The sequence below is a fragment of the Ranitomeya variabilis genome, chromosome 4 (assembly GCF_051348905.1).
Source record: "Ranitomeya variabilis isolate aRanVar5 chromosome 4, aRanVar5.hap1, whole genome shotgun sequence".
NCBI classification, from domain to species: domain Eukaryota; kingdom Metazoa; phylum Chordata; class Amphibia; order Anura; family Dendrobatidae; genus Ranitomeya; species Ranitomeya variabilis.
Window position 1 is genome coordinate 508,750,323 of NC_135235.1, and position 16,388 is coordinate 508,766,710.

The 16,388-nt window shown below is 46.3% G+C and overlaps 1 protein-coding gene across 1 annotated transcript; it reads right to left on the minus strand.

Annotated features, from left to right (window-relative positions):
• Positions 1-358: 358 nt before the first annotated feature.
• LOC143769078 (uncharacterized) lies at positions 359-2,995 on the minus strand. The gene is made up of 6 exons (XM_077257659.1): positions 2,690-2,995; positions 2,403-2,480; positions 2,117-2,194; positions 1,659-1,751; positions 1,508-1,582; positions 359-617 (listed from the first exon to the last, which is right to left on the minus strand). The coding sequence occupies exons 1-5, from the start codon at positions 2,761-2,763 to the stop codon at positions 1,531-1,533; spliced, it is 375 nt and encodes a 124-aa protein (XP_077113774.1). The 5' UTR covers positions 2,764-2,995; the 3' UTR covers positions 359-617; positions 1,508-1,530.
• Positions 2,996-16,388: the final 13,393 nt, after the last annotated feature.

Consider the following 16,388-nt stretch of genomic DNA (forward strand, 5'->3'; position numbering starts at 1 on the left):
CCGTGAACGTTCTGTCCGGAACGCCGTACTCTATACTGCCAGCGTCTTCATTGGTTCTTTTCTTCTTATCAACGGTATGTATAGTTGTATGTATGTATGTATGTATGTATAGTATAGTTATGGTTATGCAGCAATGCTTATCTATGTACATGGTATAATTATGTATACACCATCTCCGGCAGCCATCTTGTGCATCTGGCAAGCGGACGCACAAGATGGAAGCACTTTACGATGCGGTTTGCAAACTCTTTTGTGCTGTCTGCCATTTTTGCCACACACTATATGGAAAGGTAAACCAACTCTTTTGTGTCTGCCTTGGCTTGGCTGGCCCTGGCCTGCTCCGCTAGTAAATAAAAACAGCACACATATTAACGGTAACAATATATATTTTTTTTTAAATTGTTTTTGAAATACTTAACTTTTTTTTTTTTTTGGGGTGGGGGGGGTTTGGTGTTTGCAAACAATTAGAAAAACAAACAAAAAAAATTTTTACATCTTCCCGTGCCTCAACAGGTGTCGCAGCGTGCGGCCATGCTGCTGTACCTGCTGCATGAGGAGAGCAACAGTTCTCTCCATCCGCTGTTGCTTGGCCAGCAGCCCTCTCACGGTGTCCGGTTCTGTGGATAGAAGATAGAAAAAGTTGGAGAAGGGATGGTGATTAAGGCTTCTTTCACACTAGCGTCTGGCTTGGCCTGCCGCAGTGCGTTGGGTCAAGGTTACCAATGCTAGCGTTGTGTGCGCTGCAAAACGGGGGCAGCGGATGCATTTTTCCTGCGCATTGGCTGCCCCATTGTGAGGTGCGGGGAGGTGGGGGAGGAGTTCCCTACCGCGCATGCGCTGCCGAAAATGGCGGACCTTAACATGTAACGTTTTTTGCATCCGGCAGTTTTTGCATCCGGTGGTTAGCCACAACCCGGCGCAACGTTCGCACAACTATTGAGACGTGTGGCAATGCGTCGCTAATGTTAGTCAATTTAGAAAAATGCATCCTGCAAGCACTTTTGCAGGGTGCGTTTTTGGTCCAAAAGGACGCATTTGCGACGTATTTCAAAAAACGCTTGTGTGAAAGTAGCCAAAGCTGCAAATACGGCATGTGTTTACATACCCAGAGATTTCAGGTACCATTAAATTTGTAAAAAAAAAAAGAAGTACATAATCACATTGCGGTGTTGGGCAAGTTCCGCGCCGACAGCTTCCCGCTGTGCTGTGCTTTACGGCCGGCGCTCACATTCAGTGCGGGAAGCTGACGGCTAGGGACATGACAGACACTGTAATGTGAGTGTGTTTTTTTTTTTTTTTTTTAACATTTACAATGGTAACCTGGGTAAATAGCGGGTTACTAAGCGCGGCCCTGCGCTTAGTAACCCGATGTTTACCCTGGTTATCCGGGGGACTTCGGCATCGTTGGTCGCTGGCGAGCTGTCTGTGTGCAATTTTTTTGGGTTGCTTTTGTAGTTGTAAAATGTGACATCCCACCGATAACCCCTCCCACTGTCTGTATACTTACGGAGAAAGGACGCCTGTTGCTCATCACTGGAGCTGCTGACCACCCATCCCCTTGCGTGGGCCAGAGCTAACGCTGCTAAAATGAAGCAAATACATATCTGGTTAACAAATGAATTCGGTGTGGGGAGGCGCGCGCAGTTTTGGTCACTTACGACTGCTCGCCGCAGGGGAGAAACACGCCGACCCGGGGGAGGAAGATGGGTGGCGGAAGGGCGGGGTTGTTTGCAGCGGTGGTGTAACTGCATCTGTAATGTACACAATATTTCAGCTCCCCTCTAATGTCCCGTAAGCTGTTATAAAATTGCAATATATGACGGTTAACTTACGGGACGGTCCGGGCTGTGGACTGCCGCTGGTGGCCGCAGTAGTGGCTGCCCCCGATGCCCGATGCCGGTGGCGTCTCTCTACACAAAAAAAAAAAAAAACACAAGGTTTAGACACCAAAACTACAGATCTCCATACTTAAAAAAATAAAAAAAATGGCGCCATTGACAGCAAAAGTTAGGAGCCAATGGAAATTGGCATGCATTTGTTATGTATACAATATTTCAACTCTCCTCTAATGTCCCGTAAGCTGTTATAAAATTGCAATATATGACGGTTAACTTACGGGACGGTCCGGGATGTGGGCTGCCGCTGGTGGCCGCAGTAGTGGCTGCCGCCGATGCCCGATGCCGGTGGCGTCTCTCTACACAAAAAAAAAAAAAGAAACACAAGGTTTAGACACCAAAACTACAGATCTCCATACTCAAAAAAAAAAAAAAAATGGCGCCATTGACAGCAAAAGTTAGGAGCCAATGGAAATTGGCATGCATTTGTTATGTATACAATATTTCAGCTCCCCTCTAATGTCCCGTAAGCTGTTATAACATTGCAATATATGACGGTTAACTTACGGGACGGTCCGGGCTGTGGGCTGCCGCTGGTGGCCGCAGTAGTGACTGCCGCCGATGCCCGATGCCGGTGGCGTCTCTCTACACCAAAAAAAAAAGAAATGCAAGGGTTAGACACCAAAACTACAGATCTCCATACTTAAAAAAAAAAAAAAAAAAATGGCGCCATTGACAGCAAAAGTTAGGAGCCAATGGAAATTGGCATGCATTTGTTATGTATACAATATTTCAGCTCCCCTCTAATGTCCCGTAAGCTGTTATAGCATTGCAATATATGACGGTTAACTTACGGGACGGTCCGGGCTGTGGGCTGCCGCTGGTGGCCGCAGCTGTGGCTGCCGCCGATGCCCGTTGCCGGTGTCATCTCTCTACACAAAAAAAAAAAAAAGAAACGCAATTTTTAGACACCAAAACTACAGGGCTACAGACCCCCCCAAAAAAACGTAGGCCATTGGCGGCAAGGAGTTTAATTAAATATTGCCTCGCCAAATGTTGGCACATATATAAAAGATAGGAAGCGCCGCACGGCAGCGTGCGTCTCCTGATTCCCCCCTCCTGGCAGGGCGCGCAGTGTTGCCGACCTCCTCGTAAAGATTTCTGGACAATGTACATAACAATAGCGGCCATCCATAAAAATTAAATATGGGGGGGGAGATTCTGGAACCCATGACGTGACCACTTTATCACGGACACCGCATTTTGCTCTCAGTCAATACGGACATGAGAACAAAGTGGCATGTCCAGGACAAGTTGGCAACCACGAGCACGATTATCTCAATTCCCCCCTCCCAGTACCGTGCATCACCCAAATACCCCATACTGGTACTTGCCTCGCCTTGTCTCCGCCAGCAACTCTGCCAGAAGAAGTGGCTGCTTGTAACGGAGATCGGCCCACTTCTTCCGCAGCTGGAGTGCACTGCAGCAGAGGCCAAATCTCCGCTCCATCATACGCCCAATGCGGCGCAGGACCTCATTTTTGTGGAGATTGGGGTGGGTAGGGCGACTCTCCCGACCCTCGTAATCGAGGGCATCCATCACTATAGCGTCTCCGTTTATGCACAGCGTCGCGGTTGTGACGCTGGCTCCCGAACTCTCTTTTTGGCGTTGCCATTATCAAGCCGCAGCGCTCATCGTCCTGGTTTGTTTTTCAGCGGCTTGTACAGTAATTTTTGGGTATTATATCAGTATGGTTGTTGTGTCAACATAATGTACCTTATGTATAGAAAATGTGAATGTAGCCATAAAATCGTCGAAAAAAATTAACATGTGTGAACGCTACGTAACACTATTGGATGTCTTGTGTCAGTTTAGCTAATCATATGTACAAATTTTTTTTTTTTTTCTATTTCAGGTTGCCATGTCTACTTCTGATGTTCCTGTGCTTGTAGCGGCTGCGTTGTTGTTAGAAGCTCACAACCAGCTTGAGGCTCAAGCGCAAAAGAATTGTGCTAAGCGTCAGCACCGCATGTGGACCAAACAGTGGCTGCAGAAGAGGGATCAATTGTCCCATATGGGCCTGATAAGGGAACTGCAGGAGAACAACCCGCATGATTTCAGGAACTACCTTCGAATGTCGGAGGATTCCTTTAATGTGCTACTTGCTGCTGTGGATCCTTATATCAGGCGGCAAAATACGAACATGTGAGCTGCTGTCCCTGTGGATGAGAGACTGGCTGTCACGCTGCGGTTCCTGGCGACTGGCAGGTCTATGCAAGACTTGCATTACTGCGCCGCAATTTCCCGATCCCTACTCACCGTCATCATCCCAGAGACATGTCAAGCAATTATCTCTGCTTTACACCGCAATTACATGCCTTTCCCGGAGACCACAGATGATTGGCAACAGATTTCCCGGGGATTTCATGAGCAATGGCACTTCCCTAATTGCGGTGGGGCCTTGGATGGGAAACATGTCCGCATCACCCAACCACCACACTCCGGCTCCTTTTATTACAACTATAAGGGATATTTCAGCGTAATTCTCATGGCACTCGTTAATGCGAACTACGAATTTATAACTGTGTCTGTTGGGATCAATGGTAGAGTTTCTGATGGCGGAGTTTTGGAGCACACCGATTTTGGGGAACGCTTGACAAAACAGAAACTGGCCTTGCCGCCCAACAGCGACACTACTGAAAACCTGAACTTTGTGTTTGTCGGAGATGAGGCGTTCCCACTGCATCCCAACCTTCTGAAGCCCTTTTCCCAGAAAACTTTGACACCGGAGCGGCGCATTTTTAATTACCGACTTTCAAGAGCTCGCCGCGTTGTGGAGAATGCTTTTGGCATTATGGCAAACCGATTTCGGGTTTTCCACACTGCACTACACATGAAACTAACCTCTATTGACTCAGTGGTGCTTGCCTGTTGCGTCCTGCACAACTTTCTCCGCCGCCGTGATGCCACTGCATACAGCCCTCCACAGTATGTTGACTCTGTTGACCCTGCAAACGGAGATGTAACCCAGGGCGAATGGCGTCTAGAGGAGCACAGGGTTTCTGGCTTGGAAAGTCTGGGATCCGGAAGGAACTCTGATGATGCTATGATCTGCAGGGAGAAGTACTGTAACTTTTTCAATGGGCCAGGGGCTGTCCCATGGCAGCATCTTCAGCAGTAGCACAACTGTTGTCATTACGTGTCATAACTTTTAGCATGTATTATGCACTACATTCTGTGGGGTAGATGTGCTCTCGTGTTCCATTTGGTTGAAGACTAGTGTTGAGCGATACCGTCCGATACTTGAAAGTATCGGTATCAGAAAGTATCGGCCGATACCGGCAAAGTATCGGATCTAATCCGATACCGATACCCGATACCAATACAAGTCAATGGGACTCAAGTATCGGACGGTATCCCTGATGGTTCCCAGGGTCTGAAGGAGAGGAAACTCTCCTTCAGGCCCTGGGATCCATATTAATGTGTAAAATAAAGAATGAAACTAAAAAATATTGCTATACTCACCTCTCCGACGCAGCCTGGACCTCACCGAGGGAACCGGGAGCGTTCTTTGCTTAAAATGCGCGCTTTTACTTCCTTCCGTGACGTCACAGCTTGTGATTGGTCGCGTGCCGCCCATGTGGCCGCGACGCGACCAATCACAGCAAGCCGTGACGTAATTTTCAGGTCCTCAATGCCTAATTCTAGGCATTCAGGAATTTAAAATTACGTTCCAGCTTGTGATTGGTCGCGTCGCGGTCACATGGGCGACGCGACCAATCACAAGCCGTGACGTCATGGGAGGCAGGAGACGCGCGCATTTTTAAAATTACGTCACGGCTTGTGATTGGTTGCGTGCCACCCATGTGACCGCGACGCGACCAATCACAGCAAGCCGTGACGTAATTTCAGGTCCTGATGCCTATTTCTGCATTGAGGACCTGAAATTACGTCACGGCTTGCTGTGATTGGTCGCGTCGCGGTCACATGGGCGGCACGTGACCAATCACAAGCCGTGACGTAATTTTAAAAATGCGCGCGTCTCCTGCCTCCCGTGACATCACGGCTTGTGATTGGTCGCGTCGCCCATGTGACCGCGACGCGACCAATCACAAGCCGGAACGTAATTTTAAATTCCTGAATGCCTAGAATTAGGCATTGAGGACCTGAAAATTACGTCACGGCTTGCTGTGATTGGTCGCGTCGCGGCCACATGGGCGGCACGCGACCAATCACAAGCCGTGACGTCACGGAAGGAAGTAAAAGCGCGCATTTTAAGCAAAGAACGCTCCCGGTTCCCTCGGTGAGGTCCAGGCTGCGTCGGAGAGGTGAGTATAGCAATATTTTTTATTTTAATTCTTAATTTTACACATTAATGTTGTTTCGATACCGATACCCGATACCACAAAAGTATCGGATCTCGGTATCGGAATTCCGATACCCGCAAGTATCGGCCGATACCCGATACTTGCGGTATCGGAATGCTCAACACTATTGAAGACCCATTAAAATCATTTTCTGTTTCAATCTATTCACAGTACTCAACTTCTGTATCAAACATAAGAATAAATATATCTACGTATGCAACATACTCTAGTTCTGTATCAGACATATGAATCTTGGGAGTCCGCAGCATTGTCTGTCCTCGTGCTTTACTGATTTTAAGATGTATATATATAAGCACCCCTGCCATTCCATATGTATCTCTCCCCATCACGCTCTCGATGTGTCTCACCCCTGCCATTCCATATGTATCTCTCTCCCCATCACGCTCCCGATGTGTCTCACCCTTGCCATTCCATATGTATCTCTCTCCCCATGACGCTCCGGATGTGTCTCACCCCTGCCATTCCATATGTATCTCTCTCCCCATCACGCTCCGGATGTGTCTCACCCCTGCCATTCCATATGTATCTCTCTCCCCATCACGCTCCGGATTTGTGTCACACCCCTGCCATTCCATATGTATCTCTCTCCCCATCACGCTCCCGATGTGTCTCACCCCTGCCATTCCATGTGTCTCTCTCCCCATGACGCTCCCGATGTGTCTCACCCCTGCCATTCCATGTGTCTCTCTCCCCATCACGCTCCCTATGTGTCTCACCCCTGCCATTCCATATGTATCTCTCTCCCCATCACGCTCCAGATGTGTCTCACCCCTGCCATTCCATGTGTCTCTCTCCCCATGACGCTCCCGATGTGTCTCACCCCTGCAATTCCATGTGTCTCTCTCCCCATGACGCTCCCGATGTGTCTCACCCCTGCCATTCCATATGTATCTCTCTCCCCATCACGCTCCCGATGTGTCTCACCCCTGCCATTCCATATGTATCTCTCTCCCCATCACGCTCCCGATGTGTCTCACCCCTGCCATTCCATATGTATCTCTCTCCCCATGACGCTCCGGATGTGTCTCACCCCTGCCATTCCATATGTATCTCTCTCCCCATCACGCTCCGGATGTGTCTCACCCCTGCCATTCCATATGTATCTCTCTCCCCATCACGCTCCGGATTTGTGTCACACCCCTGCCATTCCATATGTATCTCTCTCCCCATCACGCTCCCGATGTGTCTCACCCCTGCCATTCCATGTGTCTCTCTCCCCATCACGCTCCCGATGTGTCTCACCCCTGCCATTCCATGTGTCTCTCTCCCCATCACGCTCCCTATGTGTCTCACCCCTGCCATTCCATATGTATCTCTCTCCCCATCACGCTCCCGATGTGTCTCACCCCTGCCATTCCATGTGTCTCTCTCCCCATGACGCTCTCGATGTGTCTCACCCCTGCCATTCTATGTGTCTCTCTCCCCATGACACTCCCGATGTGTCTCACCCCTGCCATTCCATATGTATCTCTCTCCCCATCACGCTCCGGATGTGTCTCACCCCTGCCATTCCATATGTATCTCTCTCCCCATCACGCTCCGGATGTGTCTCACCCCTGCCATTCCATGTGTCTCTCTCCCCATGACGCTCCCGATGTGTCTCACCCCTGCCATTTCATATGTATCTCTCGCCCCATCACGCTCCGGATTTGTGTCACACCCCTCCCATTCCATATGTATCTCTCTCCCCATCACGCTCCCGATGTGTCTCACCCCTGCCATTCCATATGTATCTCTCTCCCCATCACGCTCCCGATGTGTCTCACCCCTGCCATTCCATGTGTCTTTCTCCCCATCACGCTCCCTATGTGTCTCACCCCTGCCATTCCATATATATCTCTCTTTTCCCAATGACGCTCCCCATGTGTCTCACCCCTGCTATATATATATATATATATATATATATATATATATATATATATATATTCATTCATACATTATGTGACACAGTAAACAATAAATCACAATAAAATGTTACATGTAAAGCTTATAAAGTTTATTAACATATTACAACTGTAACTTGGGAAAAATGTGGCTCAGTAACCAAAAGGTAAAAAAAAATAAAAAAAAAATGGGAAGGCATTAAGTGCTTATGAAACGGAAGTCTATTGGTTTCTGTCCAAGAACACTACAGCTGCTGATAGTAGTTGTCCATCTCGCCGTACGGCTGTGTGGCCATTGAAGGTCCTTGCAAATAGTCACCAAAAGAAGGGGGTGGAGGTGGTGTACGGAACTGTAAATGAGGTGGGGCCGGTCTGCGGACAGGAGTGCTGTGAATGGGCTCCTGCTGGGGCCCCCAATAAAGCTGGCCACTGGGCTGATGGTCGCCGATGGTCATCATTGAAGTATCACTCAGTTTGCCAGCGGCTGCCTTGTTCAACACCTCAAGTATCAATCTCTCCGCGTTGCTTCGCTGGGTCTGGTCCAGACTGTTTAACCGTTCCCCTACGAAGGTTGGAAATCCGGAGAGCCGGGTTGTGGCATTCTGGATCATTATCTTGTTGGCCAGTGCCAGGAGATCCACCGGTAGACCTGCAGTTGCCTTTCTTTTGCGAGATCGATGCTTTTCACCTGTCTGCTCCTCAACACACGGGCTTGCGGAGGAATGAGGGGCATCGCTATCGGTCCCTTCCAGTGTATCGAGCTGTTCAGGAGGCACCTGCGAGTACAGGGAAAAAAAAAATAAAAAGTCAATAACATACAAACAACACAGCCCTAGAGAGCCCCCACCTCCCCAACACCAGTATGCCCGTGCGTGGGAAGCAATGAGGAACAGTTATTATCTAGGTATCAAACCACAGGGGTTACAGAGCTTAACTACTTTTGCCGGCTATACTGCACGATTGTGCGGAAGACAAAAAAGTTACATTATAGTAGACTTTTGCAATAAGACAGCATTGTAAGGTTGGGAAGGACTGTTTGGACATAGTTATCTGAACAGGAAGTGGCAACTGTTATTATCTGGTGGATTAAACATGAAAAACGTGAATTATTATAATTGGAAACCATGCAGTCTCACATACATATAAGACACACGGCATCCTACAAGCAGGGAAGCTAGGGGGTACTTACATGCTCGTCAGGAGACTCTTCAGCTGATGGCGCACAAAGACTTGTCACAGTCTGGGCCGGGCGAGGGATTTCCTGGTCCCGTGTGAACGCCAGCAGGTCAAAGTACCACAACTTTGGCACATACACGTCGTCGGCTCCGGCTCCAGACTTCTTTGACTTTTCAACCTTGTTCAGCTCTTTTTTGTAGACTGTGTGGAGAGCCTGTATCTTCTTACGCACAATGGTTTCATCCACAGATTCTGTGGGCTGATGCTCTTTGTGGAGGGCCACCAGCTTCTCGTATGCAGCTCTCTTCATGTTGCGGTTGCTATAATCCGCAGACTTTATTTTCCATAAGCAGGGCAGGGAGCGGTACATATCAATGAGTGCCCGCACAAATTCGTTGTCATTGGTAGACATCTGAAAGACAGAAATAGTTAAGTTACATTAAGAAATTGAACGCTCAAAATGGCTGCCAACAAGCGCAACAGCGTAATTGTTTAAAAACTTGCAAGCTCAAATGGATCTCTGCAGAGATCTCATATACATCACTCTACAATACACATAAATTAGCATTGCTGCATGGCAGATGAAACAAACTGCACAAAGATATGACTTACTTTTGATGCAGTTATGGGATTCAGAATGAAGACGTTGCAGAGTTCTGGATTGCACTGTTGAAGGACACAGAACGAAAACGTTGCAGAGTTCTGGTTTGCAAAATAGGACGCACAGGTAGCGGAGGACGCACAAGTGATTCCAAAGGCAAGACTGTATAGAGTCGCGGTTTATATTACGGAACGCAGCTATAGATGATCCCACTATGGCCAATCAGCGTTCACAGGTAGACGGTGTCACAGCCAGTCATTCCAGGCACATTTAAATTAAGGTAATGTATTGTTATAGAGCCCCCTTAATGTACATGACACCTCCCAGGCCGTCATCTTTTGTACTGAAAAGCGTCACCTTTAATTAAATGTTTTGGAAAAGCCCCCTTTTTGTAATGTACAAAGGCATCTCATTTGGTATGTCCTGTTATGAGTCATCACCTTTGTTTATGTATGTCACGATAGCATCTCCTTAAAATTAAATCCTATTAAAAGGCGTCCCGTTTTATAATGTCAGTATTGTATGGCGTCTCCTTTTTAATGTGATTTACGTTATAGTGTCTCCTTTTTAATTGAAATTGAAAAGAAAAGACGTCACCTTTTGTGGCGTAATGATTTTGTCACCTCCCTTGCCATCACGACTGAGGGTGTCTCTTTTTGTAATGTTAAACGCCTACCTGGCTAGAACGAGACGCTGCGACGCCCCCTTTGATCATTGCTGGCGTCGTTGCTTTTAATGTCAAACATGACGATACAAGCCGACCTAACGACCAAATAAAGTTCTGGACCTCTAGCCCCGACCAATGATATCACAGCGGGATCCAGATCGCTGCTGCGTGTCAAACACAACGATATCGTTATTTAGGACGCTGCAACGTCACGGATCGCTATCGTTATCGTTACAAAGTCGTTTCGTGTGAAGGTACCTTTAGCCGTTACTGGTGATTATAGGGGAGACCCCCACAAAAAATGACTTGGGTTCCCCCTATACTCAATTATCAGCAAAGGCTAAGCTGCGAGCTGATATTAATAGCCTAGGAAAGGGCCATGGTTATTGGATACCTCCCAAACTAAAAACATCAGCTCTCAACTGCCCCAGAAATGGCACACCAATAAGATGAGACAAATCTGTTGCTTAGCAGCGCTGTTCCCTCTTGGCTTGGTGCAGTGGCAAGTGGAGTAATAGTTGTGGGGTTGATGTCAGCTTTGTATTGGCATCTGACATCAAGCCCAGGGGTTAGTAATTAGTGATGAGCAAATTTGTTCCGCAAACAATCACCAAACATAAATTCGGCATGAATATGGCACATTCGGATTCATGATCGAAAACACGATCAAAATTGTATAAAATCAGAAAAATCAATAACCTTCGGTAAAAAGTGCCAGAAAATATTTGCATTGCCACAAAAGTGTTTTCAGCACTTTAACGATGATAATGGTGGTGTATCATGAGCATTTGGCATGTGTTTGATGAGGAGAGGGGGTTTGCAGAGTTTAGAGGTGTGGCAATCTTGTAAATAATATATTTTTTTCCCTAACTTTATGTGTCCACATTGTGGCTAGCCAATTAGGGCACAGGAAACCTCCACAATGTCCTGACACGACAGCTTGTGCCATTGGCTGCTGAAATCACATGGCTCTCTCCATATAAAGAACAGACATTTTGTTTTAGTGCCATTTTGACACTGTAACAGCGCAGAGAGGCTGCTTCTGAGGCTGGAACTGTTAGCAGCAAGATTTTAGCTAGTTAGCTTGGCGGTTGCATATTAGTCAAATAGTGTAGCTAGGTCAGTGTCCAGTGTGGCTGTTAAATTCACCTACCAGGTTTTTTTGTTTGTTGTTTATAATATTTATTCACTAGCTAAATGTGAAACAGCCTGCTGTATCTCATCTTGTCATTTAGTGCTGTGGTGATATGAAACTGTCTGCAGACCTAAGTTAACATTAAAAAAATATGTAATTTTTCAGTTGCAAAAAGTTAGACAGCCCGCCATATCACACTTTGTCGTTTTGTTGGGTTGAAATTAAGCTATCTGCAGATCTCACGCATATCACCCAAAAAACATTTCTGCTTCTAAACATCATACAGTAGGGGATCTGCCTTTAAAATAGCTTGCACCATCTAGTGTGTTATAGAGGCCTGAGCCAGAGGCCACAAAACATTGTTCTGTTCCTAGTGTCATACAGTAGGGGACCTGACTTTCAAATAGTATGCCACCAAAAATGTTTCTGTTACTAGTATCATACAGTAGGGGACATCTCACATTCAAATATTTTGTAGCAAAAATGAGGTTGGCACCATGCCATTTTATTAATTTTTTTTAATGGCATTTGTCCCCTCTATTCTTAATTGCCAACCATGATAAAGCTGACAGCTGAGGGTTGCAGCCCACCGCTGTCACTTTTGCCTGGCTGATTATTTAAAATGGAAGAGACCCCATGTCATTTTTTTAAATTTGTTTATTTATAGCACAGATGATTGTTCCCATCAGCGGTGTCTGCTCTCTACTCGCTGTTATAAGGCATAGGCTGATGGGCATAGTACTCTCTCATCAGCTAATGCCTGAGGCCAGTGATAACTTTGGGAACCTCAGCTCTCCGATCGGCAGTAATGATCTACCGCTGAATAGAGCCGCCAGTGTTTCTCGCGTGGTCATGCAGATGACAGCGTGGCAGACATCCGATGTTTGGGCTTCCAAATCTGAACAGTGATACAGGCTTCCTGGAGACGTCCTTGTTCGGAGTCCGTGCCCGAACACTATGTGCTCGGAATGGACCCTGAACTTTACTGTCCAAGTTTGTTCATCTCTAGTTATGACCAAAAATGTCAACCTTGGCTTTATCAGACTGAAATTATTTTCTTGGCATGATTTTTTTACATGAAAAAAAAACCTTGGCATTTAAACTGGGGTGTGTAGGCATCTTATATCCACTGTGGAGATAACAGAGCTTTTTATACAGGTACACGGTTCAGGATAATAAGAGCAGTGATTGGGAGAACTGCTATGGAAAATGCCGGTGCTGGGGTTTATGGGGCTAGCAATTTTTCAGGACAATTAATAGCAGCCAGCAGGAGCTGACATGGAGGTAGAGGTGAGCAGCTAACTGCTGTATAGGAATCAATGGGCTGGAAAGAGGTGATTGGGATCTCTGGAACTAACACTTCAGCCTGAAATGTAACTACTGCACATATTGGCCAGACTTTGGTAATTGATTTCCATTACATCAAGCTGTGCACTATGTGAGATGAAAGCTCTCGTGGCAGGAGAATGAAAGCAGGTTGAGAAGGCAAGTCAAATGCAAACTTGCTTCTTTTCATTTTGTCTATTTAACTATACCAATTCCATAATATGAGAATACCCCTTTAATTACAAGCAATGTGTCACCAATACTGCCAAAGTTCCTATGAGATCAGTCAAGCAGCTTTAACATCTGTCTGAGTGAAAAATCCTGTTACAGGTAGACAACAATATTGATCCTAAGAATACACTGTATAATATAATTATGTGCTGTATAATCTGCAGTATCACTCATTAAGTTAACCATTTCAGCATACTTTAGTGTGATATACAATATTACCTCTTAAACAGCAAGAGGAGATAAAATACTCTTGAACTCAGAGGGAAGCATTGAGGGTTATGCTTGTTTGTGAGGAGTGCATATTACTGTAATGGGCAAGGAGCTAACTGTCTGTGAGGGCCCTGAGATAGGGAAGTCTGGAAGCTGATGCTTGATGAGTGTGAAGGGGAATATCATACCAGAGACTGATAGGAGACAGATGCTTGTGTTTGAGGAAATGTTACTGGAAACTGAGAAGAGGACGCCAGAAGTGTTCTCAAAGTGACAGACAAGAAACTGGTAGATATTGATGTCATAAAAGTGACGATGAGAGGGGTTGTGATCAGCATCGAGACAGTTTAAGCTGTGCTACGATGATAGTTACACAGACTCTTGTAAAGTGGAGATGCTGCAGAGGAACTATCAGCAAGTGTCAGCAAGTGTTGCATATACAACCCATTTATCACAACGGACAACTACCTCTGTTTACATCTACCTGTTGCCTCATGCAAGACTGAAGAAACCATCAAGTTAGTTATTCATATAAGATTTTGTAGCTATCAAGCTTGTTGCCTCTTTGTAGATAAAGCTCTTCAACTGACTTCTGCATATGTCTGTATTCCTCCACCCCAACACTCCATTACCAAGGACCACTACAGCTTATTACATTTAAAGGGTCACACCATCTCTCTCTTTTTATAAAAGGGTTAGCCCTCACATGAACATTCAAACAAACCAGTCAAGCCATATACATACACTTATACAAAAACACAAATACAGTGAGGGAAAAATGAGGGTAAACCACATTACAGGTTAGTGCTACTCACTGCCTATTTATACTGAGCATATTACATTTTGCAGAGTGTTTTTGTGTGAGGAAATACAAATTCCTTCAAAAGTCACAAGAAGTGAGTTTCTTTTTCCATAGCTTTCTATGCAAACAGCACGGTGGGCTCAGTGGTTTTCAAGGTTCTTTTGCAGCGCTAGGGTTCTGGGTTCAAATCCCACCAAGAACAACATCTACAGGGAGTTTGCATATTATCCCAGTGTTTTCATGGGGGTTCCATGGTTTCCTCCCACACTCCAAAGACATACTGATAGGGGACCTAGATTGTGAGCCCCAATGGGGACAGTGATGATGACAAAATGATGATGTTACAAAATATAATGGTGCTATATAAGCAAAGTGCAGCGCCCCAGGGTCCTGGTCATTGCAGTAATGTCATTTTCCTCTCGGGGAGCGTGGTGTTATGTTTGGAGGCAAAGAAGGACAACTGCATCCAGGTATCACAAACATGCAACACATTTCACACTCCAGGCCACCAGTGGGAGCTCTTGCTCCTATTTATTAGGTCACTTCCCACATTGGTAAAACTAGTGACCTGTAGGGAAAGTTAGTTAGTTGCTGGCTGAGCTTCGCTCAGGTAGTTGGTCCCTGACAGGGGTGGGATCCTGTCAGAGATCGAGACAGAAGGACACGGAGCTGTGCATGCCCTCAGAGCTGCAGCTCCAGGAAAGAGACATTGAAGGCAGAACTGTATTGCAGTGAGCGTGCAAAGAAGTCATAGCAAAGGAGTGGATATCAGAAGGGGACCAGCCCTACACAGGCTGCCTCCTTCTGAGGCGCAGAAGCCCGGTAGCCGGAACACCGAGGGAGTAATTTTCTTTATGCCTTGCTCCAGAGACCGGCAGGACAGCTAATTTCATGTTACCTGTCCGCCCTACACCCAGGAGGCAAGGTGGCACCCCTTAGAGGCTGAGGCATGATAGAGTCCCTGTAAAATGCCTCAAGCCACCAGTCATATGGGTTTTGTCCTATCCCACCACGGGGGACAGAGAGAGAGACATTACATCTGTGAGGACCTTATATGAAGCTAATGCAGTAAGGGACTACACCATTACAGCGCAAGGGAAGGCTATTGATTTCCACCTGGATAAGGGGACTCTGGACTTGCCTCCAAACCGGCCGGACTCTGTCTGCCCTGTGATCTGGTGCTCTGGATTGTGGATGCTGAAGTCTTCAGTAAAGGTAAAGAGACTGCAACCTTGTGTCCTCGTTCTTCTCGGCGCCTCTCACCATCCTACCATCTACACACTGGGAAGCCCTAGGGATATACTTCACCTGTGGGAAGGTATACCATCTAGCTGCCATAACATCACCCCAGAGGACCCCTTAAAGCAGCGTTGGTCACCCTGACCGAATACCACAGATGGCGTCACGAACATAAACTCTTTATCCCTTTAAAGACCTTTCCCTTTTACATGGACGTCCCAGGGCCACGGACCAGGTCAGCCACCGTGACATCCCCCTGTGAACCGCAGGACCCGGTACCAAGTACCCCACGGCCCCATGGGGGCGATCCAAAAGCATAATAGAATTAAAAAACAGCTCTACAGTATTTCTTGAATCAGCCTTATAAAAGGCTGAGGATTCCATTGAAGACTTTGTGTGAACGCAGACTTTAGATGTGATACAAAGCACTTCAGTGTACACTTCAATGTATTGGAGATGACAGATTAGAAGCAGAAATTAGATTTTATCCGGGGCAAGCGAGGATGAATTCCTTAAGTCCCCATACATCCTGTCATGCAGACACTGTTGTGACTAGGAAAACTTAAAAGAACTCTTTACTATGTAGTAATGTTTGGGCTGATTTCTTGACCTCCACATGATAAATAGAGTTAACCTTTGATTTTTTTCTACATTCTGAGTAATATTTATTGGCGGTCTTACACAGTAAGATACAATGCTGTATGGGGACATCTACTGGCTATTTTTGTAAATGCAACAACACAGATTATGAAGCATACCGCTCAAATCATAGGAAGCTCCTTGAAAAAGTGGATATCTCCTAAACAAGCTGTCATGTCTCCAAGGTTTTATATTCTAACTGTTCACCTCTCTTCCATTCTGTAGTCCTGTTATCTTCCGAGAAGATAACTGCCTC

Coding starts and splice junctions, on each gene's coding strand:
- LOC143769078 (XM_077257659.1), bottom strand. CDS start 2,763: ATGACACCGGCAACGGGCATCGGCGGCAGCCACAGCTGCGGCCACCAG. Junction 2,481..2,689: donor CCCACAGCCCGGACCGTCCC/GTAAGTTAACCG, acceptor TTTTTGGTGTAG/AGAGACGCCACCGGCATCGG. Junction 1,752..2,116: donor CCCACATCCCGGACCGTCCC/GTAAGTTAACCG, acceptor TGTACATTACAG/ATGCAGTTACACCACCGCTG.